We start from the raw sequence: 27,837 nt of genomic DNA, 5'->3' as shown, positions 1-27,837 counted from the left end.
TTATTCTAGGAGATGGACCCTAAAGGACAGGTGGTCTGTCCTTATTCTAGGAGGTGGATCCTAAAGGACAGGTGGTGTGTCCTTATTCTTGGAGATGGACCCTAAAGGACAGGTGGTCTGACCTTATTCTAGGAGATGGGGCCTAAAGGACAGGTGGTCTGTCCTTATTCTAGGCTATGGGCCTAAAGGACAGGCGGTCTTTCCTTATTCTAGGAGATGGACCCTAAAGGACAGGCGGTCTCTCCTTATTCTAGGAGATGGACCCTAATGCACAGTCGGCCTGTCCTTATTCTAGGCAACGGGCCTGAAGGACAGGCGTTCTGTCCTTATTCTAGGAGATGGACCCTAAAGGACAGGTGGTCTGTCCTTATTCTTGGATGTGGACACTAAAGGACAGGCGGTCTGTCCTTATTCTAGGCAATGGGCCTTAAGGACAGGCGGTCTGTCCTTATTCTAGGAGATGGACCCTAAAGGACAGACGGTCTGTCCTTATTCTAGGAGATGGACACTAAACGACAGGTGGTCTGTCCTTATTCTACGAGATGGACCCTAAAGGACAGGCGGTCTGTCCTTATTCTAGGAGATGGATCCTAAAGGACAGGCGGTCCATCCTTATTCTAGGAGATGGACCCTAAAGGACAGGCGGTCTGTCCTTATTCTAGGAGATGGACCCTAAAGGACAGTCGGTCTGTCCGTATTCTAGGAGATGGACACTAAAGGACGGGCGGTCTGTCCTTATTCTAGGAGATGGTCCCTAAAGGACGGGCGGTTGTCCTTATTCTAGGAGATGGACCCTAAAGGACAGGTGGTCTGTCATTATTCTAGGAGATGGACCCTAATGGACGGGCGGTCTGTCCTTATTCTAGGAGAAGGACCCTAAAGGACAGGCGGTCTGTCCTTATTCTAGGAGATGCACCCTAAAGGACAGGTGGTCTGTCCTTATTCTAGGAGATGGACCCTAAAGGACGGGCGGTCTGTCCTTATTCTGGGAGCTGGATCCTAAAGGACAGGTGGTCTGACCTTATTCTAGGAGATGGGGCCTAAAGGACAGGTGGTCTGTCCTTATTCTAGGAGGTGGATCCTAAAGGTCAGGTGGTGTGTCCTTATTCTTGGAGATGGACCCTAAAGGACAGGTGGTCTGACCTTATTCTAGGAGATGGGGCCTAAAGGACAGGTGGTCTGTCCTTATTCTAGGCTATGGGCCTAAAGGACAGGCGGTCTTTCCTTATTCTAGGAGATGGACCCTAAAGGACAGGCGGTCTCTCCTTATTCTAGGAGATGGACCCTAATGCACAGTCGGCCTATCCTTATTCTAGGCAACGGGCCTGAAGGACAGGCGTTCTGTCCTTATTCTAGGAGATGGACCCTAAAGGACAGGTGGTCTGTCCTTATTCTTGGATGTGGACACTAAAGGACAGGCGGTCTGTCCTTATTCTAGGCAATGGGCCTTAAGGACAGGCGGTCTGTCCTTATTCTAGGAGATGGACCCTAAAGGACAGACGGTCTGTCCTTATTCTAGGAGATGGACACTAAACGACAGGTGGTCTGTCCTTATTCTACGAGATGGACCCTAAAGGACAGGCGGTCTGTCCTTATTCTAGGAGATGGATCCTAAAGGACAGGCGGTCCATCCTTATTCTAGGAGATGGACCCTAAAGGACAGGCGGTCTGTCCTTATTCTAGGAGATGGACCCTAAAGGACAGTCGGTCTGTCCGTATTCTAGGAGATGGACACTAAAGGACGGGCGGTCTGTCCTTATTCTAGGAGATGGTCCCTAAAGGACGGGCGGTTGTCCTTATTCTAGGAGATGGACCCTAAAGGACAGGTGGTCTGTCATTATTCTAGGAGATGGACCCTAATGGACGGGCGGTCTGTCCTTATTCTAGGAGAAGGACCCTAAAGGACAGGCGGTCTGTCCTTATTCTAGGAGATGGACCCTAAAGGACAGGTGGTCTGTCCTTATTCTAGGAGATGGACCCTAAAGGACGGGCGGTCTGTCCTTATTCTGGGAGCTGGATCCTAAAGGACGGGTGGTCTGTCCTTATTCTAGGAGATGGACCCTAAAGGACGGGCGGTCTGTCCTTATTCTTGGAGATGGACCCTAAAGGACAGGTGGTCTGACCTTATTCTAGGAGATGGGGCCTAAAGGACAGGTGGTCTGTCCTTATTCTAGGAGATGGGGCCTAAAGGACGGGCGGTCTGTCCTTATTCTAGGAGATGGACCCTAAAGGACAGGCGGTCTGTCCTTATTCTAGGAGATGGGGCCTAAAGGACAGGTGGTCTGTCCTTATTCTAGGAGATGGACCCTAAAGGACGGGCGGTCTGTCCTTATTCTGGGAGCTGGATCCTAAAGGACGGGTGGTCTGTCCTTTTTCTAGGAGATGGACCCTAAAGGACGGGCGGTCTGTCCTTATTCTAGGAGATGGACCCTAAAGGACAGGTGGTCTGTCCTTATTCTAGGAGATGGACCCTAAAGGACAGGCGGTCTGTCCTTATTCTAGGAGATGGGGCCTAAAGGACAGGTGGTCTGTCCTTATTCTAGGAGATGGACCCTAAAGGACAGGCGGTCTGTCCTTATTCTAGGAGATGAACCCTAAAGGACAGGCGGTCTGTCCTTATTCTAGGAGATGAGGCCTAAAGGACAGGTGGTCTGTCCTTATTCTAGGAGATGGAGCCTAAAGGACGGGCAGTCTGTCCTTATTCTGGGAGCTGGATCCTAAAGGACGGGTGGTCTGTCCTTATTCAAGGAGATGGGGCCTAAACGACAGGCGGTCTGTCCTTATTCTAGGAGATGGGGCCTAAAGGACAGGTGGTCTGTCCTTATTCTAGGAGATGAACCATAAAGGACAGGCGGTCTGTCCTTATTCTAGGAGATGGACCCTAAAGGACAGGTGGTCTCTCCTTATTCTAGGAGATGGGGCCTAAAGGACAGGTGGTCTGTCCTTATTCTAGGAGATGGACCCTAAAGGACGGGCGGTCTGTCCTTATTCTAGGAGATGAATCCTAAAGGACAGGCGGTCTGTCCTTATTCTAGGAGATGGACCCTAAAGGACAGGTGGTCTCTCCTTATTCTAGGAGATGGAACCTAAAGGACAGGTGGTCTGTCCTTATTCTCGGAGATGGACCCTAAAGGACAGGCGGTCTGTCCTTATTCTAGGAGATGGGGCCTAAAGGACAGGCGGTCTGTCAATATTCTAGGAGTTGGACCCTAAAGGACGGGCGGTCTGTCCTTATTCTAGGAGATGGACCCTAAAGGACAGGCGGTCTGTTCTTATTCTAGGAGATGGACCCTAAAGGACAGGTGGTCTGTCCTTATTCTAGGAGATGGACCCTAAAGGACAGGTGGTCTGTCCTTATTCTCGGAGATGGACCCTAAAGGACAGGCAGTCTGTCCTTATTCTGGGAGATGGACCCTAAAGGACGGGCGTTCTGTCCTTATTCTAGGAGATTGGCCCAAAAGGACAGGTGGTCTGTCCTTATTCTTGGAGATGGACGCTAAAGGACAGGCGGTCTGTCCTTATTCTAGGAGATGGACCCTAAAGGACAGGCGCTCTGCCTTATTCTAGGAGAGGGACCCTAAAGGACAGGTGGTCTGTCCTTATTCTAGGAGATGGACCCTAAAGGACGGGCGGTCTGCCCTTATTCTAGGAGATGGGGCCTAAAGGACAGGCGGTCTGTCCTTATTCTAGGAGATGGGGCCTAAAGGACGGGCGGTCTGTCCTTATTCTAGGAGATGGGGCCTAAAGGACAGGCAGTCTGTCCTTATTCTAGGAGATGGGTCCTAAAGGACGGGTGGTCTGTCCTTATTCTAGGAGATGGACCCTAAAGGACAGGCGGTCTGTCCTTATTCCAGGAGATGGACCCTAAAGGACAAACGGTCTGTCCTTATTCTGGGAGATGGAACCTAAAGGACAGGTGGTCTGTCCTTATTCTAGGAGATGGGTCCTAAAGGACAGGCGGTCTGTCCTTATTCTCGGATTATGGACCCTAAAGGACAGGCGGTCTGTCCTTATTCTAGGAGATGGACCCTAACGGACAGGCGGTCTGTCCTTATGCTAGGCGATGGACCCTAAAGGACAGGCGGTCTGTCCTTATTCTAGGAGATGGATCCTGAAGGACAGGCGGTCTGTCCTTATTCTAGGAGATGGACCCTAAAGGACGGGCGGTCTGTGCTTATTCTAGGAGATGGACCCTAAAGGACAGGCGGTCTGTCCTTATTCTAGGAGATGGAGCCTAAAGGGCAGGTGGTCTGTCCTTATTCTAGGAGATGGACCCTAAAGGACAGGCGGTCTGTCCTTATTCTAGGAGATGGACCCTAAAGGGCAGGTGGTCTGTCCGTATTCTAGGAGATGGACCCTAAAGGACAAGCGGTCTGTTCTTATTCTAGGAGATGAACCCTAAAGGACAAACGGTCTGTCCTTATTCTGGGAGATGGAACCTAAAGGACAGGTGGTCTGTCCTTATTCTAGGAGATGGGTCCTAAAGGACAGGCGGTCTATCCTTATTCTCGGATTATGGACCCTAAAGGACAGGCGGTCTGTCCTTATTCTAGGAGATGGACCCTAAAGGACAGGCGGTCTGTCCTTATTCTAGGCGATGGACCCTAAAGGACAGGCGGTCTGTCCTTATTCTAGGAGATGGATCCTGAAGGACAGGCGGTCTGTCCTTATTCTAGGAGATGGACCCTAAAGGACGGGCGGTCTGTGCTTATTCTAGGAGATGGACCCTAAAGGACAGGCGGTCTGTCCTTATTCTAGGAGATGGAACCTAAAGGATAGGTGGTCTGTCCTTATTCTAGGAGATGGGTCCTAAAGGACAGACGGTCTGTCCTTATTCTCGGATTATGGACCCTAAAGGACAGGCGGTCTGTCCTTATTCTAGGAGATGGACCCTAAAGGACAGTCGGTCCGTCCTTATTCTTGGAGATGCACCCTAAAGGACAGGCGGTCTGTCCTTATTCTAGGAGGTGGACCCTAAAGGGCAGGCGGTCTGTCCTTATTCTAGGCGATGGACCCTAAAGGACAGGCGGTCTGTCCTTATTCTAGGAGATGGATCCTGAAGGACAGGCGGTCTGTCCTTATTCTAGGAGATGGACCCTAAAGGACGGGCGGTCTGTGCTTATTCTAGGAGATGGACCATAAAGGACAAGCGGTCTGTCCTTATTCTAGGAGATGGACCCTAAAGGGCAGGTGGTCTTTCCTTCTTCTCGGAGATGGATCCTAAAGGACAGGTGGACTGTCCTTATTCTAGGAGAGGGACCCTAAAGGACAGGTGGTCTGTCCTTATTCTAGGAGGTGGATCCTAAAGGACAGGTGGTGTGTCCTTATTCTTGGAGATGGACCCTAAAGGACAGTTGGTCTGACCTTATTCTAGGAGATGGGGCCTAAAGGACAGGTGGTCTGTCCTTATTCTAGGCTATGGGCCTAAAGGACAGGCGGTCTTTCCTTATTCTAGGAGATGGACCCGAAAGGTCAGGCGGTCTCTCCTTATTCTAGGAGATGGACCCTAATGCACAGTCGGCCTGTCCTTATTCTAGGCAACGGGCCTGAAGGACAGGCGTTCTGTCCTTATTCTAGGAGATGGACCCTAAAGGACAGGTGGTCTGTCCTTATTCTAGGATGTGGACCCTAAAGGACAGGCGGTCTGTCCTTATTCTAGGCAATGGGCCTTAAGGACAGGCGGTCTGTCCTTATTCTAGGAGATGGACCCTAAAGGACAGACGGTCTGTCCTTATTCTAGGAGATGGACACTAAACGACAGGTGGTCTGTCCTTATTCTACGAGATGGACCCTGAAGGACAGGCGGTCTGTCCTTATTCTAGGAGATGGATCCTAAAGGACAGGCGGTCCGTCCTTATTCTAGGAGATGGACCCTAAAGGACAGGCGGTCTGTCCTTATTCTAGGAGATGGACCCTAAAGGACAGTCGGTCTGTCCGTATTCTAGGAGATGGACACTAAAGGACGGGCGGTCTGTCCTTATTCTAGGAGATGGTCCCTAAAGGACGGGCGGTTGTCCTTATTCTAGGAGATGGACCCTAAAGGACAGGTGGTCTGTCATTATTCTAGGAGATGGACCCTAATGGACGGGCGGTCTGTCCTTATTCTAGGAGAAGGACCCTAAAGGACAGGCGGTCTGTCCTTATTCTAGGAGATGGACCCTAAAGGACAGGTGGTCTGTCCTTATTCTAGGAGATGGACCCTAAAGGACGGGCGGTCTGTCCTTATTCTGGGAGCTGGATCCTAAAGGACGGGTGGTCTGTCCTTATTCTAGGAGATGGACCCTAAAGGACGGGCGTTCTGTCCTTATTCTTGGAGATGGACCCGAAAGGACAGGTGGTCTGACCTTATTCTAGGAGATGGGGCCTAAAGGACAGGTGGTCTGTCCTTATTCTAGGAGATGGGGCCTAAAGGACGGGCGGTCTGTCCTTATTCTAGGAGATGGACCCTAAAGGACAGGCGGTCTGTCCTTATTCTAGGAGATGGGGCCTAAAGGACAGGTGGTCTGTCCTTATTCTAGGAGATGGACCCTAAAGGACAGGCGGTCTGTCCTTATTCTAGGAGATGGGGCCTAAAGGACAGGTGGTCTGTCCTTCTTCTAGGAGATGGACCCGAAAGGACAGGCGGTCTGTCCTTATTCTAGGAGATGAACCCTAAAGGACAGGCGGTCTGTCCTTATTCTAGGAGATGAGGCCGAAAGGACAGGTGGTCTGTCCTTATTCTAGGAGATGGAGCCTAAAGGACGGGCCGTCTGTCCTTATTCTGGGAGCTGGATCCTAAAGGACGGGTGGTCTGTCCTTATTCAAGGAGATGGGGCCTAAAGGACAGGCGGTCTGTCCTTATTCTAGGAGATGGGGCCTAAAGGACAGGTGGTCTGTCCTTATTCTAGGAGATGAACCATAAAGGACAGGCGGTCTGTCCTTATTCTAGGAGATGGACCCTAAAGGACAGGTGGTCTCTCCTTATTCTAGGAGATGGGGCCTAAAGGACAGGTGGTCTGTCCTTATTCTAGGAGATGGACCCTAAAGGACGGGCGGTCTGTCCTTATTCTAGGAGATGGATCCTAAAGGACAGGCGGTCTGTCCTTATTCTAGGAGATGGACCCTAAAGGACAGGTGGTCTCTCCTTATTCTAGGAGATGGAACCTAAAGGACAGGTGGTCTGTCCTTATTCTCGGAGATGGACCCTAAAGGACAGGCGGTCTGTCCTTATTCTAGGAGATGGGGCCTAAAGGACAGGCGGTCTGTCAATATTCTAGGAGTTGGACCCTAAAGGACGGGCGGTCTGTCCTTATTCTAGGAGATGGACCCTAAAGGACAGGCGGTCTGTTCTTATTCTAGGAGATGGACCCTAAAGGACAGGTGGTCTGTCCTTATTCTCGGAGATGGACCCTAAAGGACAGGCAGTCTGTCCTTATTCTGGGAGATGGACCCTAAAGGACGGGCGTTCTGTCCTTATTCTAGGAGATTGGCCCAAAAGGACAGGTGGTCTGTCCTTATTCTTGGAGATGGATGCTAAAGGACAGGCGGTCTGTCCTTATTCTAGGAGATGGACCCTAAAGGACAGGCGGTCTGTCCTTATTCTAGGAGAGGGACCCTAAAGGACAAGTGGTCTGTCCTTATTCTTGGAGATGGACCCTAAAGGACGGGCGGTCTGCCCTTATTCTAGGAGATGGGGCCGAAAGGACAGGCGGTCTGTCCTTATTCTAGGAGATGGGGCCTAAAGGACGGGCGGTCTGTCCTTATTCTAGGAGATGGGGCCTAAAGGACAGGCAGTCTGTCCTTATTCTTGGAGATGGGTCCTAAAGGACGGGTGGTCTGTCCTTATTCTAGGAGATGGACCCTAAAGGACAGGCGGTCTGTCCTTATTCTAGGAGATGGACCCTAAAGGACAAACGGTCTGTCCTTATTCTGGGAGATGGAACCTAAAGGACAGGTGGTCTGTCCTTATTCTAGGAGATGGGTCCTAAAGGACAGGCGGTCTGTCCTCATTCTCGGATTATGGACCCTAAAGGACAGGCGGTCTGTCCTTATTTTAGGAGATGGACCCTAAAGGACAGGCGGTCTGTCCTTATTCTAGGCGATGGACCCTAAAGGACAGGCGGTCTGTCCTTATTCTAGGAGATGGATCCTGAAGGACAGGCGGTCTGTCCTTATTCTAGGAGATGGACCCTAAAGGACGGGCGGTCTGTGCTTATTCTAGGAGATGGACCCTCAAGGACAGGCGGTCTGTCCTTATTCTAGGAGATGGAGCCTAAAGGGCAGCTGGTCTTTCCTTATTCTAGGAGATGGACCCTAAAGGACAGGTTGTTTGTCCTTATTCCAGGAGGTGGATCCAAAAGGACAGGTGGTCTGTCCTTATTCTAGGAGATGGACCCTAAAGGACAGGTGGTCTGACCTTATTCTAGGAGATGGGGCCTAAAGGACAGGTGGTCTGTCCTTAATCTAGGCTATGGGCCTAAAGGACAGGCGGTCTTTCCTTATTCTAGGAGATGGACCCTAAAGGACAGGCGGTCTCTCCTTATTCTAGGAGATGGACCCTAATGCACAATCGGCCTGTCCTTATTCTAGGCAACGGGCCTGAAGGACAGGCGTTCTGTCCTTATTCTAGGAGATGGACCCTAAAGGACAGGTGGTCTGTCCTTATTCTAGGATGTGGACCCTAAAGGACAGTCGGTCAGTCCGTATTCTAGGAGATGGACACTAAAGGATGGGCGGTCTGTCCTTATTCTAGGAGATGGTCCCTAAAGGACGGGCGGTTGTCCTTATTCTAGGAGATGGACCCTAAAGGACAGGTGGTCTGTCATTATTCTAGGAGATGTACCCTAAAGGACGGGCGGTCTGTCCTTATTCTAGGAGAAGGACCCTAAAGGACAGGCGGTCTGTCCTTATTCTAGGAGATGGACCCTAAAGGACAGGCGGTCTGTCCTTATTCTAGGAGATGGACCCTAAAGGACAGGCGGTCTGTCCTTATTCTAGGAGATGGACCCTAAAGGACGGGCGGTCTGTCCTTATTCTGGGAGCTGGATCCTATAGGACGGGTGGTCTGTCCTTATTCTAGGAGATGGACCCTAAAGGACGGGCGCTCTGTCCTTATTCAAGGAGATGGGGCCTGAAGGACAGGCGGTCTGTCCTTATTCTAGGAGATGGACCCTAAAGGACGGGTGCTCTTTCCTTATTCTAGGAGATGGGGCCTAAAAGACAGGTGATCTGTCCTTATTCTAGGAGATGAACCCTAAAGGACAGGCGGTCTGTCCTTATTCTAGGAGATGGACCCTAAAGGACAGGCGGTCTGTCCTTATTCTAGGAGATGGGGCCTAAAGGACAGGCGGTCTGTCCATATTCTAGGAGATGGACCCTAAAGGACGGGCGGTCTGTCCTTATTCTAGGAGATGGACCCTAAAGGACAGGCGGTCTGTCCTTGTTCTAGGAGATGGACCCTAAAGGACAGGTGGTCTGTCCATATTCTAGGAGATGGACCCTAAAGGACGGGCGATCTGTCCTTATTCTAGGAGATGGACCCTAAAGGACAGGTGGTCTGTTCTTATTCTCGGAGATGGACCCTAAAGGACAGGGGGTCTGTCCTTATTCTGGGAGATGGACCCCTAAAGGACGGGCGTTCTGTCCTTATTCTCGGAGATTGGCCCAAAAGGACAGGTCGTCTTTCCTTATTCTTGGAGATGGACGCTAAAGGACAAACGGTCTGTCCTTATTCTAGGAGATGGAACCTAAAGGACGGGCGGTCTGTCCTTATTCTAGGAGAGGGACCCTAAAGGACAGGTGGTCTGTCCTTATTCTAGGAGATGGACCCTAAAGGACGGGCGGTCTGTCCTTATTCTAGGAGATGGGGCCTAAAGGACAGGCGGTCTGTCCTTATTCTAGGAGATGGGGCCTAAAGGACGGGCGGTCTGTCCTTATTCTAGGAGATGGGGCCTAAAGGACAGGCGGTCTGTCCTTATTCTAGGAGATGGACCCTAAAGGACAGGCGGTCTGTCCTTATTCTAGGAGATGAACCCTAAAGGACAGGCGGTCTGTCCTTATTCTGGGAGATGGAACCTAAAGGACAGGTGGTCTGTCCTTATTCTAGGAGATGGGTCCTAAAGGACAGGCGGTCTTTCCTTATTCTCGGATTATGGACCCTAAAGGACAGGCGGTCTGTCAATATTCTAGGAGATAGACCCTAAAGGACAAGCGGTCCGTCCTTATTCTAGGAGGTGGACCCTAAATGACAGGCGGTCTGTCCTTATTCTAGGCGATGGACCCTAAAGGACAGTCGGTCTGTCCTTATTCTAGGAGATGGATCCTGAAGGACAGGCGGTCTGTCCTTATTCTAGGAGATGGACCCTAAAGGACGGGCGGTCTGTGCTTATTCTAGGAGATGGACCCTAAAGGACAGGCGGTCTGTCCTTATTCTAGGAGATGGACCCTAAAGGGCAGGTGGTCTTTCCTTATTCTCGGAGATGGATCCTAAAGGACAGGTGGACTGTCCTTATTCTAGGAGATGGACCCTAAAGGACAGGTGGTCTGTCCTTATTCTAGGAGGTGGATCCTAAAGGACAGGTGGTCTGTCCTTATTCTAGGAGATGCACCCTAAAGGACAGGTGGTCTGACCTTATTCTAGGAGATGGGGCCTAAAGGACAGGTGGTCTGTCCTTATTCTAGGCTATGGTCCTAAAGGACAGGCGGTCTTTCCTTATTCTAGGAGATGGACCCTAAAGGACAGGCGGTCTCTCCTTATTCTAGGAGATGGACCCTAATGCACAGTCGGCCTGTCCTTATTCTAGGCAACGGGCCTGAAGGACAGTCGGTCTGTCCTTATTCTAGGAGATGGACCCTAAAGGACAGGTGGTCTGTCCTTATTCTAGGATGTGGACCCTAAAGGACAGGCGGTCTGTCCTTATTCTAGGCAATGGGCCTAAAGGACAGGCGGTCTGTCCTTATTCTAGGAGATGGACCCTAAAGAACAGGCGGTCTGTCCTTATTCTAGGAGATGGACCCTAAAGGACAGACGGTCTGTCCTTATTCTAGGAGATGGACCCTAAATTACAGGCGGTCTGTCCTTATTCTAGGAGGTGGACCCTAAAGGACAGGCGGTCTGTCCTTATTCTAGGCAATGGGCCTTAAGGATAGGTGGTCTGTCGTTGTTCTAGGAGATGGACCCTAAAGGACAGGCGGTCTGTCCTCATTCTCGGAGATGGACCCTAAAGGACAGGCGGTCTCTCCTTATTCTAGGAGATGGACCCTAAAGGACAGGCTGTCTGTCCTTATTCTAGGAGATGGGGCCTAAAGGACAGGTGGTCTGTCCTTATTCTAGGAGATGGACCCTAAAGGACAGGCGGTCTGTTCTTATTCTAGGAGATGGGGCCTAAAGGACAGGTGGTCTGTCCTTATTCTAGGAGATGGACCCTAAAGGACGGGTGGTCTGGCCTTATTCTTGGAGATGGACCCTAAAGGACAGGCAGTCTGTCCTTATTCTTGGAGATGGGGCCTAAAGGACAGGTGGTCTGTCCTTATTGTGGGAGATTGTCCCTAAAGGACAGGTGGTCTGTCCTAATTCTCGGAGATGGGGCCTACAGAATAAGCCCTCAGATGGGCTCAGGGTCATGGGCACAGAGCACTCTGTTGGTCACGTTCACAGCTGGTGACCTGAGTGTTTCTGAATCCTCTTTGATTTTCCTGCCCTCGCCCAGAAGCATTGCCCCAAGTTCCCAGCACTCTCTGTCACCAGCGCTGCTGAATCGAGTACCTCAGGCCAGGAGAAAGGAGAAATGGTTCAGAGCCGCAGATGATGTGAAGGGCCCTACACTGCACTGTTAGTCGGTTCCCGGTGTGATAGAGTCAGATAATAAGATGTGGTGATAAATTGAAGGTAAAACCGTGGGATTTATGGGATGTCTCTGTTGTTTCACATTTGATAGTCGAAGTCTGGTTACCTTGACAACAGTGACGAAGGTGCTGTAGAGGAAACTGAGAATAAACAGAATGGCGAAGGCAGCAACTGTTAGCACGTTGTCGTCTCCATCCCAATCTCCCACTTCTTCCTTCCCTTCCTCTCCTGCCACGTCTGTCGGGATTTCTGAAATTAAGGAGGAATTGGGGCTGTTAGAGTTTCCTGTGGACGTTTCATGAAGGTCAACATCTCAATAGTTTGAAGATAACACAATGAGGGGGAGGTCACGGTGGAGCGGCACTGGGAGCAGTGAATCATTAGAAAGTCTCTCTGTCTGTCTCTTTCTCGGCCTGCCTCTGTCTCTATCTCTGTCTCTGATTCCATCTCCGTGTGTCTCGGTCTGTCTTTCTGCCTCTCTCTCTCACTGAATCTCTCTCCCTCTCTGTCTCACTGGTTCTCTCATTGTTTCACCCCTCTTTCTCTCACTCACTGTTTCTTTTCGAGTCCTACACAAACAAATGACAGATGGACATTAAATCGGTTCCAAAACCTCAGTCCTTCCCTCTCCCGGCTTGATTCTCCACTTCCCTTTTGTATTATCCAATCTACCAGGTCAGCCACACGCGTTGCCGACTCCTTGACCCGAATAACAACGGTCACTGACCCACAAACAAGCCCATTGGGTTCAAAGCACTCTGAGATTATCCCCATAGCCAGGATGAGGTGCTTTGTAACTTGAAATATTTCTTTTTTTCTGATTCTCTGGTTTTATGTAAAGTTTTAATCAAGATAAGATTTTCTAAGGCTACATTAAATGAACTTGTAAATTCGATGGAGTCACCAGATACAACACTGAGCATCTCCTCTCAATGACACAAACTTGTGAGTGGTGATGTGAGCGAGTGAGGGATCGAATGGGATGTGAAGGCCTGCGATTCACGGCTCACTGTGATGTAATGAGGGAAGTAATCCAGTGAGGGTCAGTGTGCAAACACGAGGGGATCTTCCAGCCTCATTGACACCGAGCCCTCGCATTGTGATACTGTTAACTGCGGTTTTCCGCAGGATAGTTTCAGTGTCAAGAGTTATGGCCCCAGTGAGATTTACTTTGGGTGCTGACAGACGTTTAATTGCACCGTTGGTTTAGAAAAGCTACCAATGTCTAGACATGCCTCTTCTTGTATTCAGCCTGACACATCCACACCTGGTTGAGCAGCACCGAGGTGCCTGAGCACAGGGACCCCCTCAAACAGGGACACCCTCGCCTGACACGGATGCCAGCTGTGGTTCAGTGGGTAGCACTCTCGCCTCTGGGTCAGAAGGTTGTGGGTTCAAGTTCCCTTCCGGGACTTGAGCCCATAATCTAGGCTGACATTCCGGTGCAGTACTGAGGAAGTGCTGCACTGTCGGAGGTGCCGTCTTTTGGATGAGACGTTAATCGGAGGCCCCTCAGGTGGATGTAAATGATCCCACGGCACTATTGGAAGAGCAGGGGAGTTCTGCAGCGTCCTGTGCCAATATTTATCCCTCAACCAACACCTAAAAACAGATGATCTGGTCATCATCACATTTCTTATTGTGGGAACTTGCTGTGCGCAAATTGGACTTGCTTGACAAAGAAAGACCAAGGTCCATCTAGTTCGCCTTCTGCCATCCTGGGAGTCGTGTGAAACAATGATAATGGAGTTGTTGAGTAATCATAGCAATCAATCTCTTATTCATTAGTCTACAACAAATCCAGCCATGAGGCGAAGAAACCCCAGTGATGCAGAGCTTTTGTAACCATAGGTTCAAAGTCACCTGTTCCTCCCAAGCAGGCGACACTTAGCACACCTCATGTCCCAAGTTACTCATTTACTGTCTCCCAAAACACAGCAACAATGAACACCCGAAACTGAAACCTTTTCACATCTTGTTTATTGAAATTGGATCAGTACATTGACACTTTGTTACATACATTTAATCCTCCGTGGGGTCGCACAGGTTTCAAACTTGATCAAACGCAGCACAAAGAAGTTTCAAAAGGATCTCCAGACCTTCAGAGATTTGGAGTAAATGATGTTTGTTGCCTGATTTGATCCTTGAATATACATTTTTTTCCTCAATGACTGAAGGCCTGATTTTGATCATGTTTTAAGTGTTCTACTACCAGAAGGGAGATTTCATCGTGATCACAACAACCCTCTGGTAGGGTTAACCATCCATTTACAGGGATCATATATATGGGGGATTGATTAAATCATTCGATATCATAAACAGGATTTAAAGCTATCGGTTAGAACAAGTGAGACGTTGACCAGGGTGGGTTTGCTGTGAGATTTATTGATGCTCCTGAACAGATTTGTTGTGACTGACTCGTGTCCCACCACACAGGAGAAAGTGGTGCCGCTGTTCCACTGGTCTGCGGGGACCGTCAACCGACTGGCCGCCGAGTTCCAGCCATTTTTACTGTCCTCGATCACCGGCTGGGTCGTGAACCCCGACTTCAGAAGGGTATCGTTGGCCATCCAGGCCATGTAGATCTCTGCGGGGGCGAATCTGGTGACCAGACACACCAGGGTCGCCGTCTGATCCGTCTCCATCTCATCTGGTGAAGGGGGGAGGAGGTAGACTTGAGGGCGAGTCGTAGCGTCAACTGGAAACAGAGACAACCTTGGTTAGACTAAGTCTTTCACTCATCCTGTATTTACGTTCTACTCTTACACAATCCTGGGGCACTTTTGCAGCCTATATCTGAAACTAAAGGCATTTCTCTTTTTGGGGGTTGCGGTGGGGGAATCTTCACTCTTGCTGATTTTAAAACCTCCTGTGAGGTTACTCTGTTCAGTTTAAACATCTGGAGCCAGTGAACAACTGGGACTCTGCAGAAAAAAGTGTCAAATGGTTATTAGGGACCAGGCTGTTCTTCGATTGATAGATTTAATCAAAGTTCTCAAAATCATGAGGGGTTTCAATCGAGCAAATAAGGTCAGTAACCAGATGACACACATTTAAGATGACTGGCAAAAGAACCAGAGGGGAGATGAGGAGAATTTGTTTTACTCAGCACGTTATGATGATCTGGAATGCACTGCCTGAAAGAGGGTGGTGGAGGCAGAATCAATGGTATCTTTCAAAAGAGAATTGGACATATTCGTGAAAAGGAGAAAATTGCAGGGCTGTGGGGAAAAAGCAAATGGGGATAATTGGATAGCTCCATCAAAGATCGGCACAGACACCATCCACCTAATGGCCTCCTTCTGTGCTGTATGATTCAATGAGAAACACCAGAGACCCACTTCCCAGCCCCTGCTTACTGTTGCCAAGAGGTAGGCCCATGGACTTGCCTGGTCCTGTGCCGTCTGCTCCACGACCCCTTCCTCTTAAGGGATTTGCTTGTCTTCAACCTACGCCTCAGACAGACAATTTCCCTCACCCTTCCTCCTGACTCGGGCTCTTCTTAATGTTGTGAAAGCTGCTAATCCCTCTGCGTCTATCCCATCGACATGAGCTCATCTCACGGGAGCCAGTGTGTTTTGGGGCGAGGCCATTGTAGTGATTTGGGATTTTTTCTGATCCATTTCTTAGCAGGGTTCGAGCATCTCCCAGTCTTTAAACACGCTCAGACACCCCATACTAGACAGCTTACCGCTAGATGGTAATAAATCATTTCATTTGCTAAGATCAGACACACACACCGAGCTCCGTCCACACGTACCTTGTGCCTTCTTGATTGACCTCTTCTCCGGTGTTGGCAAACTCTCATCCTCCACCAAACACAAATACTCAACCCCACTCTCCCACTCTGCGGCGGGGACTGTCAGTCTGCTGAAGATCATGTCTTTATCTCCAATCCTCTCAGGCCCCTGAGTCTTCACCCCATCTTCTCTCTTGCTTCCATCCACCTGCCAGGTTACCCGGACCCCCTCTAAATCACCGTGAAGCACCTCACAAAGAATGGTCGCCGTCCTGTTCCTCCAGATCTCTTCGAAGGGAGGCTTGCTTACAGTGACCAAGATGCTGGTGTACAAACATTCACCTGGGAGAAATATTACAATTATTATTTCATGATTCCCTGATAGGATGTGGGCATCGCTGGCAAGGCCAGCATTTCTTGCTCATCTCCAGAGATTCACCGAGTGTCTTGCCGCCCCTTCAGTGTGGAGCTGGAGTCACATGTGGGGCAGACTGGTGAAGGACAGCAAGTATCTTTCCCTAAAGGAACATTAGTGAACCAGTTGGGTTTTTCCCGACATTCCGACAGCTTCACGGTCACTTTTACTGATACCAACTTTTTATTTCCAGTTTTTACTTTTTAAACTGAAATTCAAATTCTCAAACTGCCTTGGTGAGTTTTGAACTCAGTTCTCTGGATTATTAACTGTGTCAGTCTCAGCTCACTGGCAGCACCCTCTGCTCGGAGTCAGAAGGTTGTGTGTTGGAGCCCCACTCCAGAGACTTGAGCACGACACTCCCGGTACTGAGAGTGTGCAGCACTCTCGGACGTGTCGCCTTTCATATGAGACGTTAAACCGAGGCCCCGTCTGCCCTCGCAGGTGGGCCAGAGCGGAGATACAGCCACTATTTTGAGGAAGAGCTGGGGAGATCTCCTCTGTGGCCCGGCCAATATTTATCCCTGAACCAACAGCATGAAAACAGATTATGTGGTCATCACCATATTGCTTGGCATGTTCCCTACATTACAACAGTGACTACACTACAAATAAAAATTACTTTGTTGGCTGTAAAGCGCTTTGGAACATCCGGAGGTTGTGAAAGACGTGACATATATGCAATTGTTTCTTTCTTAAGTGCCCAGGCCTCTGGATTACTAGTCCATTCACATAACCACTACATTACCTATGTCGTTAGTGTTGAACTTGTCTGGCCCGAGTAGAGTTTATCGCAGTGGGGACAAAGGATGTCAGTATTGGAGTCAGGCCCAGGACCCTACCTTGGACGTTCTTCACATCCCGGCTTGTGTTGGTGTTGGAGGGCGGATGAGACACTGCACAGGTGAAGACTGAGCCTTTCCTCCACTCCTCTGTACTCAGAGTCAGGAAGTGCCTGGCACTGAACGTCCCCGCCTGCTCCAGAGCGGTGAGTGCAGCGCTGGTGTTGGAGGAGATCGGAGAGCGGTCTTTCTCCCATGAGACGTGTATGAGGTCCGGGTAGAATCCATTGATCACACACTCGAGTCTGGCCGTGTTCTTACTCTTGGTTTCTTGGTCTGGTGGAGGCAGCAGTCTGACCGTGGGACTTTTTGTCTCAACTGGAACAGACGAGCAAAGAAAGAAAGTGTTAAACTCTTTCCCTCAAGGATATCAAAGGCAGGCGTTAAATTTCTGATCTCTTGCCCACCTTTTCCACTGCTTGTCCGTTTTGACACTGGCGAAGACGATGAGGCACCTTGGGCGGAGCACACGTACTCTACCCCACTGGTCCACTCCTCCACGCTGGTTCGCAGTTGGCTGATGACTGTGTGCTGGGTCCCTTCCACTCTCGGTTGCTGGGTCACATCCCCTTCTCTTCTCTCCCCGTTCACTGCCCAGGAGATTGTGACCTCTCTCGGATCAGAACAGAGCACTGTACACACCAGGGTAGCAGTCTTGTTGATCCAAACCTCTTCAATAGAAGGATTTCGGATAAACACAGATATTTCTGGGAATTGGAAAGGGAAAACTTCAGAAGAATGGACCATGTCTGGTGTCAACGGGCTTCAGAATTTTAGGAGAACCTTTTCTATTGAGGATAAATGATGGAAGGTCAGGACAGAAGTGACTTTAAACAGTTTAAACCAGAGTCCTTTTTAATCTATTATATCTTGGGCCGATACTGGATCAAGCCATACTGCAGCTCATCGAACATTAGAAAATCCCAGCGTTGTTTGAAAGATGCCTTGCATTTCTTGGCTTGCAAGTTTTGACCGAAAAAACATATTTAGCATCAAGAACCCGCCAAATCCGTTTTGAATCCATTTCCCGTAACCGTGGCCAATAGATCCGCAGTGGGGACTGCAATTGAGTTGTGGGGCTGAGTGACATTTAGATGTGGCGATGCTTAACAAAAGAAAAACAGAATAAATGCATGTTTGTATAGAATCCCCGTGGGGCTATGGATTTGGATTGATTTGTGACACTGAGCACACTGAATCCATGAGGACCCCTCTTCTCCATTCAGAGTGAGCCTGGGATTGCCTCAGTTTTAAAATTCTTGTCCTACTGTTCAAATCTCTCCCGGGCCTCGCCTCTCCCCATCTCTAACTTTCTCCAGACCGACAACCCTCCGAGAACTCTGCATTCCTCCAACTCTGGCCTCTTGTCCATCCTCCCTTCCCTTCGCCCCAGCATTGGCGGCTGTGCCTTCAGCCACCTAGGCCCTAATGTCTGGAATTCCCTCCCTAAATCTCAATGACCTGCCACCTCTCTCTCCTCCTTTAAGACGCTCCTTAAAAGCTACCTTTTTGACCAAGCGTTTGGTCACCTGTCCTAATATCTCCTCCTTTGGCTCGGTGTCACCTTTTGTCTGATTATACTCCAGTGAAGCACCTTCGGATGTTTTACTACATTACATTTTCTCCATTGACTATATTTAACACAAGCTGCTGTTGTTGATGACTCCCTGTCAAGGAAGAACGTTAGTTTGTAACGGCAGACCAACCCGTCAATCAGAGGAAGTAACAGAAGTCCCCCTCTTGCTGCAGGTTGGGGATCATTTCTCCATAACATGTACTTCCCCACATTTCATGTCCGAGCCATTGGACTAGGAAGAGAATGATATTTTCCCCCCTTGCCACTCGCCTCCCAAAGGGCCATTGTCACTTCAGATATCCCGCTGGTCACTGCATGTTCTGTGCACCATTCACACACACTTTCACGGTGCAATTCAAAACTCAGCTATCTGCTCTGATCCACATCGATTGTTCACCCTCTGTATGATGTTAACACTTGGGTCACAATAACCATCTTTGTGTCAGGATCAAAACCTTTTTGAAAACCTGAGCACCGGGAATCAAGTCCTCCGGCTGCAGTTTGAGCTGATGTTCAGCACACACTGTCTGTCTGACAGGATTGTCTTTTATTGACTTGAGATGTTGTGTGTCTCTCCCCCGCATTTTAAACAAGACGGTTAGCAATTTCCTTTCAAAAGCACTGACGGACTGGGATTGGTTACGTTGAGGCTTGTCACCGTACAGAGTCAATGATTTTTATATACACCGTATATAGTCAATGATTTGTAAACCTAGGTTTAATATACATCGTATACAGTCAATGATTTATAAACCTAGGTTTAATATACACCATATATAGTCAATGATTTGTAAACCTAGGTTTAATATACACCGTATACAGTCAATGATTTGTAAACCTAGGTTTAATATACACCGTGTATAGTCAATGATTTGTAAACCTAGGTTTAATATACACCGTATATAGTCAATGATTTGTAAACCTAGGTTTAATATACACCATATATAGTCAATGATTTGTAAACCTAGGTTTAATATACACCGTATATAGTCAATGATTTATAAACCTAGGTTTAATATACACCGTATATAGTCAATGATTTGTAAACCTAGGTTTAATATACACCGTATACAGTCAATGATTTGTAAACCTAGGTTTAATATACACCGTATACAGTCAATGATTTGTAAACCTAGGTTTAATATACACCGTATATAGTCAATGATTTGTAAACCTAGGTTTAATATACACCGTATATAGTCAATGATTTGTAAACCTAGGTTTAATATACACCGTATATAGTCAATGATTTGTAAACCTAGGTTTAATATACACCGTATATAGTCAATGATTTGTAAACCTAGGTTTAATATACACCGTATATAGTCAATGATTTGTAAACCTAGGTTTAATATACACCGTATATAGTCAATGATTTGTAAACCTAGGTTTAATATACACCGTATATAGTCAATGATTTGTAAACCTAGGTTTAATATACACCGTATACAGTCAATGATTTGTAAACCTAGGTTTAATATACACCGTATACAGTCAATGATTTGTAAACCTAGGTTTAATATACACCGTATATAGTCAATGATTTGTAAACCTAGGTTTAATATACACCGTATATAGTCAATGATTTGTAAACCTAGGTTTAATATACACCGTATATAGTCAATGATGATTTGTAAACCGAGGTTTAATATACACCGTATATAGTCAATGATTTGTAAACCTAGGTTTAATATACACCGTATACAGTCAATGATTTGTAAACCTAGGTTTAATATACACCGTATACAGTCAATGATTTGTAAACCTAGGTTTAATATACACCGTATATAGTCAATGATTTGTAAACCTAGGTTTAATATACACCATATATAGTCAATGATTTGTAAACCTAGGTTTAATATACACCGTATACAGTCAATCATTTGTAAACCTAGGTTTAATATACACCGTATACAGTCAATCATTTGTAAACCTAGGTTTAATATACATTGTATACAGTCAATGATTTGTAAACCTAGGTTTAATATACATCGTATACAGTCAATGATTTGTAAACCTAGGTTTAATATACACCGTATATAGTCAATGATTTGTAAACCTAGGTTTAATATACACCGTATACAGTCAATGATTTGTAATCCTAGGTTTAATCTGCACCGTGTTGATGTTAAATATTCCGGTTTTTGTAAACTGCTCAGCCCTGCCTTACATTAGTGACCAAGTCTCGACCTTTAACAGTCCCGGGTGGTAGGCGGTCTCCCATCATAAAACCTCACAGGGTCGGGAGAATCCCCCCTATTATTTCAAGATGCTGATATTATTGGGCGAGCGGTGTTTAATTCGGTTTACCGTTGCGGGGAAATTTATAAAAACACTTCCCTAACTTGAATTCCTGGTGAACATTGAGCTCCTGTCGTTGACTAATGTCAGTATCCGGGAGGGGAGTGAATGGAACTGTTTCTATTTCTGCTATCCAGAGTTTTTATCTAAAACTTACTGGGTGATACAAGGCACCAGTTGGATCCCTGTGTCCCATCTCACCAATTTGCCTCAGGACCAACATCATTCAAGGGGTCACCCACCCTTTTACTGGATCAATGTGACATTTCTCCCCCACTCCTCCCACCCCACAGCCTCTCTGGGCGAGAGATGGGCTTCCAATTCTTGCCAACTAGAGTCAGTCCAGAGAGGCAACGATCAAGCTGTGGGGCCGGGACCTGATCCAAAGTGACCCGGCACAGTTCACAACAAATGACCAGACAAGGTGTGGATTGGGGGGGGGAACCCAAGCTCGGGCTGTGTCTCCTCCCTCTGTTTACACTTCATCCCGAGGGACACCATGGGCTGGATTTGAACCCGCCAAACGCTTTGTAATAAAATTCAACGGCCCTTCCATTCACAACCAATCACTTTATTTTGCACTTTTGTTGGAGACACTGATACTGGCGCTCAGCACCATCGGCGAGGGTCACGGTAAGGCTAGTCTGGTAGATGAACTGCGGCAGACACTCAGGACAAGAACAAGCAGCGTTTCCACCCGGAACAGGAAGATTTGTGTTTTCACCTGGAACCGGAAGAGTTGCAGATTTAAGCGTTATACATTTCCACCTCCCCTCCCCTGTGCTGGGAAAGTGGGAGCTCCACACGGCCCCTGAACTCTGCTCCATCCTGAGTTTTTAGGATCCTAAAGGGACCAGATCATGTAGACCATGACAAGCGGTTTCACCTTGTCGAGGACAGTAGAACCAGAGGTCACGACCTGTGCTTGAAAGGGATTGGAGGGTGGGGGGGGGGGGGCGGGGCGGGGGATGGTAGAGTCAACTCAAAACTAATGTGGGGAACCAATATTTCAGCAAGTGGTCAATCTGTGGAACAGGCTCCCTCAGGAGACGGTGGAAGCAGATTGTGGCGATTCATTCAAGTGCAAAATTTTTTATTTTTTAAATACAAGTTTGGATAGATTTGTTCCATAAAGCACCATTTGGGAGGCAGTAGAAAAGGAACAGGTAGGAGGTGATTTGAACTGGGGACGGTATCGGATGCGCCGCCCGTTTCATGCCCCGCCCCATATTGAAGTCATGGAGAGTGCAATCGGGCGAGGGTGCAAACTGGCGTCACAGTCACTCATACCAACTTTTACTTCTTAAACTGAATTCAAATTCTCAAACTGCCTTGGTGGGACTTGAACTCAGTTCTCTGGATAATTAACTGTCAGTCTCGGCTCATTAGTACGACCCTCTCCTCCATGTCAGAAAGTTGTCTGTTCGAGCCCCCACTTCATAGACTGGATCACATAATCCAGACCGAAATTCCCGGCGCCAGTACTGAGGGAGTGCTGCACCGTCGGACATGCCATCTTTCAGATGAGACGTTAAACCGAGGCAGGTGGACCAAAGAAATCCCACGTCCACGGTTTTGGAGAAGTGCAGGGGACACCACCGCCGTGGCCTGGCCAATATTTATCCCTCCACCAACAGCACTAAAACAGATTATCTGGTCATCAACACATTGATGTTTATGGGACCTTGCTGTGCGTAAATTGGTTGACGCATCCCCTACAGTACAGTAGTGACTACACTTCAATAAAAAATACTTTGTTGGCTGTAAAGCACTTTGGAACATCCCGAGGTTGTGAAAGACGTGACCTATATGCAATTGTTTCTTTCTTTGCCCAGGCCTCTAGATTACTAGTCTATTAACATAACCACTACATTACCTATGTCGTTAGTGTTGAACTTGTCTGGCACTAGTGGAGTTTATAGCAGTGGGGACAAAGGATGTCAATATTGGAGTCAGGCCCAGGACCCTACCTTGGACGTTCTTCACATCCCGGCTTGTGTTGGTGTTGGAGGGCGGATGAGACACTGTACAGGTGAAGACTGAGCCTTTCCTCCACTCCTCTGTACTCAGAGTCAGGAAGTGCCTGGCACTGAATGTCCCCGCCTGCTCCAGAGCGGTGAGTGCAGCGCTGGTGTTGGAGGAGATCGGAGAGCGGTCTTTCTCCCATGAGACGTGTAGGAGGTCCGGGTAGAATCCGGTGATCACACACTCGAGTCTGGCCGTGTTCTTACTCTCGGTTCCTTGGTCTGGTGGAGGCAGCAGTCTGACTGTGGGACTTTTTGTCTCAACTGAAACAGACGAGCAAAGAAAGTGTTAAACTCTTTCCCTCAAGGATATCAAAGGCAGGCGTTAAATTTCTGATCTCTTGCCCACCTTTTCCACTGCTTGTCTGTTTTGACACTGGCGAGGACGATGAGGCACCTTGGGCGGAGCACACGTACTCTACCCCACTGGTCCACTCCTCCACGCTGGTTCGCAGTTGGCTGATGACTGTGTGCTGGGTCCCTTCCACTCTCGGTTGCTGGGTCACATCCCCTTCTCTTCTCTCCCCGCTCACTGCCCAGGAGATTTGGACCTGGCTCGGATCAGAACAGACCACTGTACACACCAGGGTAGCAGTCTTGTTGATCCAAATCTCTTCAATAGAAGGGTTTCGGATAAACACAGATATTTCTGGGAATTGGAAAGGGAAAACTTCAGAAGAATGGACCATGTCTGGTGTCAACGGGCTTCAGAATTTTAGGAGAACCTTCTCTATTGATAAGTAATGTAAGTTCATGACAGAAGTGAGTGTCAACAGTTTAAACCAGAGTCCTTTTTAAACTATTATATCTTGGGCTGACACTGGATCAATCCATACTGCAGCTAATCAAACATTAGAAAATCCCAGCGTTGTTTGAAAGATATCTTGCATTTCTTAGCTTGCAAGTTTTGACCAAGAACACATAATCAGAGCATCAGGAATGCGCTCGACCTGTTTTGAATCGGTTTCCCGTAACCGTGACCAACAGATCCGCAGTGGGGACTGCAATTGAGTTGTGGGGCTGAGTGACATTTAGATGCGGCAATGTTAATAAAATGCTGGTTTGTGAAATGGAGTGAGAGATGCAGACTGCTTAGCAAAAGAAACAAGGAGAATGATATTCTTCACACATGTTCCGCATTGCCACTCGTCTCCCAAAGGACCATCGTCACGTCAGATATCCCGCTGCTCACTGCGTGTACTGTGCGGTATTCACACACACTTTCACTGTGCAATTCAAAATAAAGCCATCTACTTTGATCCACATCGACTGTTCTCCCTCTACATAATGCTAAGTAAACACTTGGGGGGTGGCGGGGGGGGGAAGGATGTCTATCTTTGTGTCAGCATCATAACATTTAATGAGCACCGGGAATCAAGTCCTCTGGCTGCAGTTTCAGCTGATGTCTGACAGGACTTTGTCTTTTATTAACTTAAGATGTTCTGTTTCTCTCCCCCGCATTTTAAACAAGATGGTGAGCAACATCTTTTCAAAAATACTGACAGATTGGGATTGGTCACATTGAGGTTTGTCACCGTAGACAGTCAATGATTTGTAAACCTCGGTTTAATGTACATCGTATATAGTCAATGATTTCTAAACCTAGGTTTAATATACACCGTATACAGTCAATGATTTGTAAACCTAGGTTTAATATACACCGTGTATAGTCAATGATTTGTAAACCTAGGTTTAATATACATCGTATACAGTCAATCATTTGTAAACCTAGGTTTAATATACACCGTATACAGTCAATGATTTGTAAACCTAGGTTTAATATACACCGTATACAGTCAATGATTTGTAAACCTAGGTTTAATATACATCGTATACAGTCAATGATTTGTAAACCTAGTAATATACACCGTGTATAGTCAATGATTTGTAAACCTAGGTTTAGTATACATCGTATACAGTCAATGATTTGTAAACCTAGGTTTAATATACACCGTATACAGTCAATGATTTGTAAACCTAGGTTTAATATACACCGTATACAGTCAATGATTTGTAAACCTAGGTTTAATATACACCGTATACAGTCAATGATTTGTAAACCTAGGTTTAATATACACCGTATACAGTCAATGATTTGTAATCCTAGGTTTAATCTGCACCGTGTTGATGTTAAATATTCCAGTTTTTGTAAATTGCTCAGCCCTGCCTTACATTAGTGACCAAGTCTCGACCTTTAACAGTCCCGGGTGGTAGGCGGTCTCCCATCATAAAACCTCACAGGGTCGGGAGAATCCCCCCTATTATTTCAAGATGCTGATATTATTGGGCGAGCGGTGTTTAATTCGGTTTACCGTTGCGGGGAAATTTATAAAAACACTTCCCTAACTTGAATTCCTGGTGAACATTGAGCTCCTGTCGTTGACTAATGTCAGTATCCGGGAGGGGAGTGAATGGAACTGTTTCTATTTCTACTATCCAGAGTTTTTATCTAAAACTTACTGGGTGATACAAGGCACCAGTTGGATCCCTGTGTCCCATCTCACCAATTTGCCTCAGGACCAACATCATTCAAGGGGTCACCCACCCTTTTACTGGATCAATGTGACATTTCTCCCCCACTCCTCCCACCCCACAGCCTCTCTGGGCGAGAGATGGGCTTCCAATTCTTGCCAACTAGAGTCAGTCCAGAGAGGCAACGATCAAGCTGTGGGGCCGGGACCTGATCCAAAGTGACCCGGCACAGTTCACAACAAATGACCAGACAAGGAGTGGGTTGGGTGAGGGAACCCAAGCTCGGGCTGTGTCTCCTCCCTCTGTTTACACTTCATCCCGAGGGACACCATGGGCTGGATTTGAACCCGCCATACGCTTTGGAATAAAATTCAACGGCCCTTCCATTCACAACCAATCACTTTATTTTGCACTTTTGTTGGAGACACTGATACTGGCGCTCAGCACCATCGGCGAGGGTCACGGTAAGGCTAGTCTGGTAGATGAACTGCGGCAGACACTCAGGACAAGAACAAGCAGCGTTTCCACCCGGAACAGGAAGATTTGTGTTTTCACCTGGACCCTCTCCTCCATGTCAGAAAGTTGTCTGTTCGAGCCCCCACTTCATAGACTGGATCACATAATCCAGACCGAAATTCCCGGCGCCAGTACTGAGGGAGTGCTGCACCGTCGGACATGCCATCTTTCAGATGAGATGTTAAACCGAGGCAGGTGGACCACAGAGATCCCACGTCCACTGTTTTGGAGAAGTGCAGGGGACACCACCGCCGTGGCCTGGCCAATATTTATCCCTCCACCAACAGCACTAAAACAGATTATCTGGTCATCAGCACATTGATGTTTATGGGACCTTGCTGTGCGTAAATTGGTTGACGAATGCCCTACAGTACAGTAGTGACTACACTTCAATAAAAAATACTTTGTTGGCTGTAAAGCACTTTGGAACATCCCGAGGTTGTGAAAGACGTGACCTATATGCAATTGTTTCTTTCTTTGCCCAGGCCTCTAGATTACTAGTCTATTAACATAACCACTACATTACCTATGTCGTTAGTGTTGAACTTGTCTGGCACTAGTAGAGTTTATAGCAGTGGGGACAAAGGATGTCAATATTGGAGTCAGGCCCAGGACCCTACCTTGGACGTTCTTCACATCCCGGCTTGTGTTGGTGTTGGAGGGCGGATGAGACACTGTACAGGTGAAGACTGAGCCTTTCCTCCACTCCTCTGTACTCAGAGTCAGGAAGTGCCTGGCACTGAACGTCCCCGCCTGCTCCAGAGCGGTGAGTGCAGCGCTGGTGTTGGAGGAGATCGGAGAGCGGTCTTTCTCCCATGAGACGTGTATGAGGTCCGGGTAGAATCCGGTGATCACACACTCGAGTCTGGCTGTGTTCTTACTCTTGGTTTCTTGGTCTGGTGGAGGCAGCAGTCTGACCGTGGGACTTTTTGTCTCAACTGAAACAGACGAGCAAAGAAAGAAAGTGTTAAACTCTTTCCCTCAAGGTTATCAAAGGCAGGCGTTAAATTTCTGATCTCTTGCCCACCTTTTCCACTGCTTGTCTGTTTTGATACTGGCGAGGACGATGAGGCACCTTGGGCGGAGCACACGTACTCTACCCCACTGGTCCACTCCTCCACGCTGGTTCGCAGTTGGCTGATGACTGTGTGCTGGGTCCCTTCCACTCTCGGTTGCTGGGTCACATCCCCTTCTCTTCTCTCCCCGCTCACTGCCCAGGAGATTTGGACCTGGCTCGGATCAGAACAGACCACTGTACACACCAGGGTAGCAGTCTTGTTGATCCAAATCTCTTCAATAGAAGGGTTTCGGATAAACACAGATATTTCTGGGAATTGGAAAGGGAAAACTTCAGAAGAATGGACCATGTCTGGTGTCAACGGGCTTCAGAATTTTAGGAGAACCTTCTCTATTGATAAGTAATGTAAGTTCATGACAGAAGTGAGTGTCAACAGTTTAAACCAGAGTCCTTTTTAAACTATTATATCTTGGGCTGACACTGGATCAATCCATACTGCAGCTAATCAAACATTAGAAAATCCCAGCGTTGTTTGAAAGATATCTTGCATTTCTTAGCTTGCAAGTTTTGACCAAGAACACATAATCAGAGCATCAGGAATGCGCTCGACCTGTTTTGAATCGGTTTCCCGTAACCGTGACCAACAGATCCGCAGTGGGGACTGCAATTGAGTTGTGGGGCTGAGTGACATTTAGATGCGGCAATGTTAATAAAATGCTGGTTTGTGAAATGGAGTGAGAGATGCAGACTGCTTAGCAAAAGAAACAAGGAGAATGATATTCTTCACACATGTTCCGCATTGCCACTCGTCTCCCAAAGGACCATCGTCACGTCAGATATCCCGCTGCTCACTGCGTGTACTGTGCGGTATTCACACACACTTTCACTGTGCAATTCAAAATAAAGCCATCTACTTTGATCCACATCGACTGTTCTCCCTCTACATAATGCTAAGTAAACACTTGGGGGGTGGCGGGGGGGAAGGATGTCTATCTTTGTGTCAGCATCATAACATTTAATGAGCACCGGGAATCAAGTCCTCTGGCTGCAGTTTCAGCTGATGTCTGACAGGACTTTGTCTTTTATTAACTTAAGATGTTCTGTTTCTCT

General features: G+C 47.8%; 1 protein-coding gene across 1 annotated transcript in view; it reads right to left on the bottom strand.

Annotated features, from left to right (window-relative positions):
- LOC147118347 (uncharacterized) overlaps positions 1 to 27,837 on the bottom strand; it is a 611,376-nt gene that overhangs the window by 563,505 nt on the left and 20,034 nt on the right. The window contains exons 9-14 of the mRNA XM_085983890.1: positions 26,737 to 27,036; positions 26,330 to 26,647; positions 23,071 to 23,370; positions 22,668 to 22,985; positions 17,228 to 17,527; positions 16,821 to 17,138 (exon numbers count right to left, since the gene is read on the bottom strand). Coding sequence (XP_085840016.1) covers positions 16,821 to 17,138; positions 17,228 to 17,527; positions 22,668 to 22,985; positions 23,071 to 23,370; positions 26,330 to 26,647; positions 26,737 to 27,036 — 1,854 coding nt within the window. The remainder of the gene's footprint in view (positions 1 to 16,820; positions 17,139 to 17,227; positions 17,528 to 22,667; positions 22,986 to 23,070; positions 23,371 to 26,329; positions 26,648 to 26,736; positions 27,037 to 27,837) is intronic.

The sequence above is a fragment of the Somniosus microcephalus genome, chromosome 4, assembly GCF_052327205.1.
Source record: "Somniosus microcephalus isolate GS21.2 chromosome 4, FLI_Smic_1.0, whole genome shotgun sequence".
Classification (NCBI taxonomy): domain Eukaryota; kingdom Metazoa; phylum Chordata; class Chondrichthyes; order Squaliformes; family Somniosidae; genus Somniosus; species Somniosus microcephalus.
The sequence above is the reverse complement of the archived record's forward strand: the minus strand, read 5'-3'. Positions and strand labels throughout refer to the sequence as shown.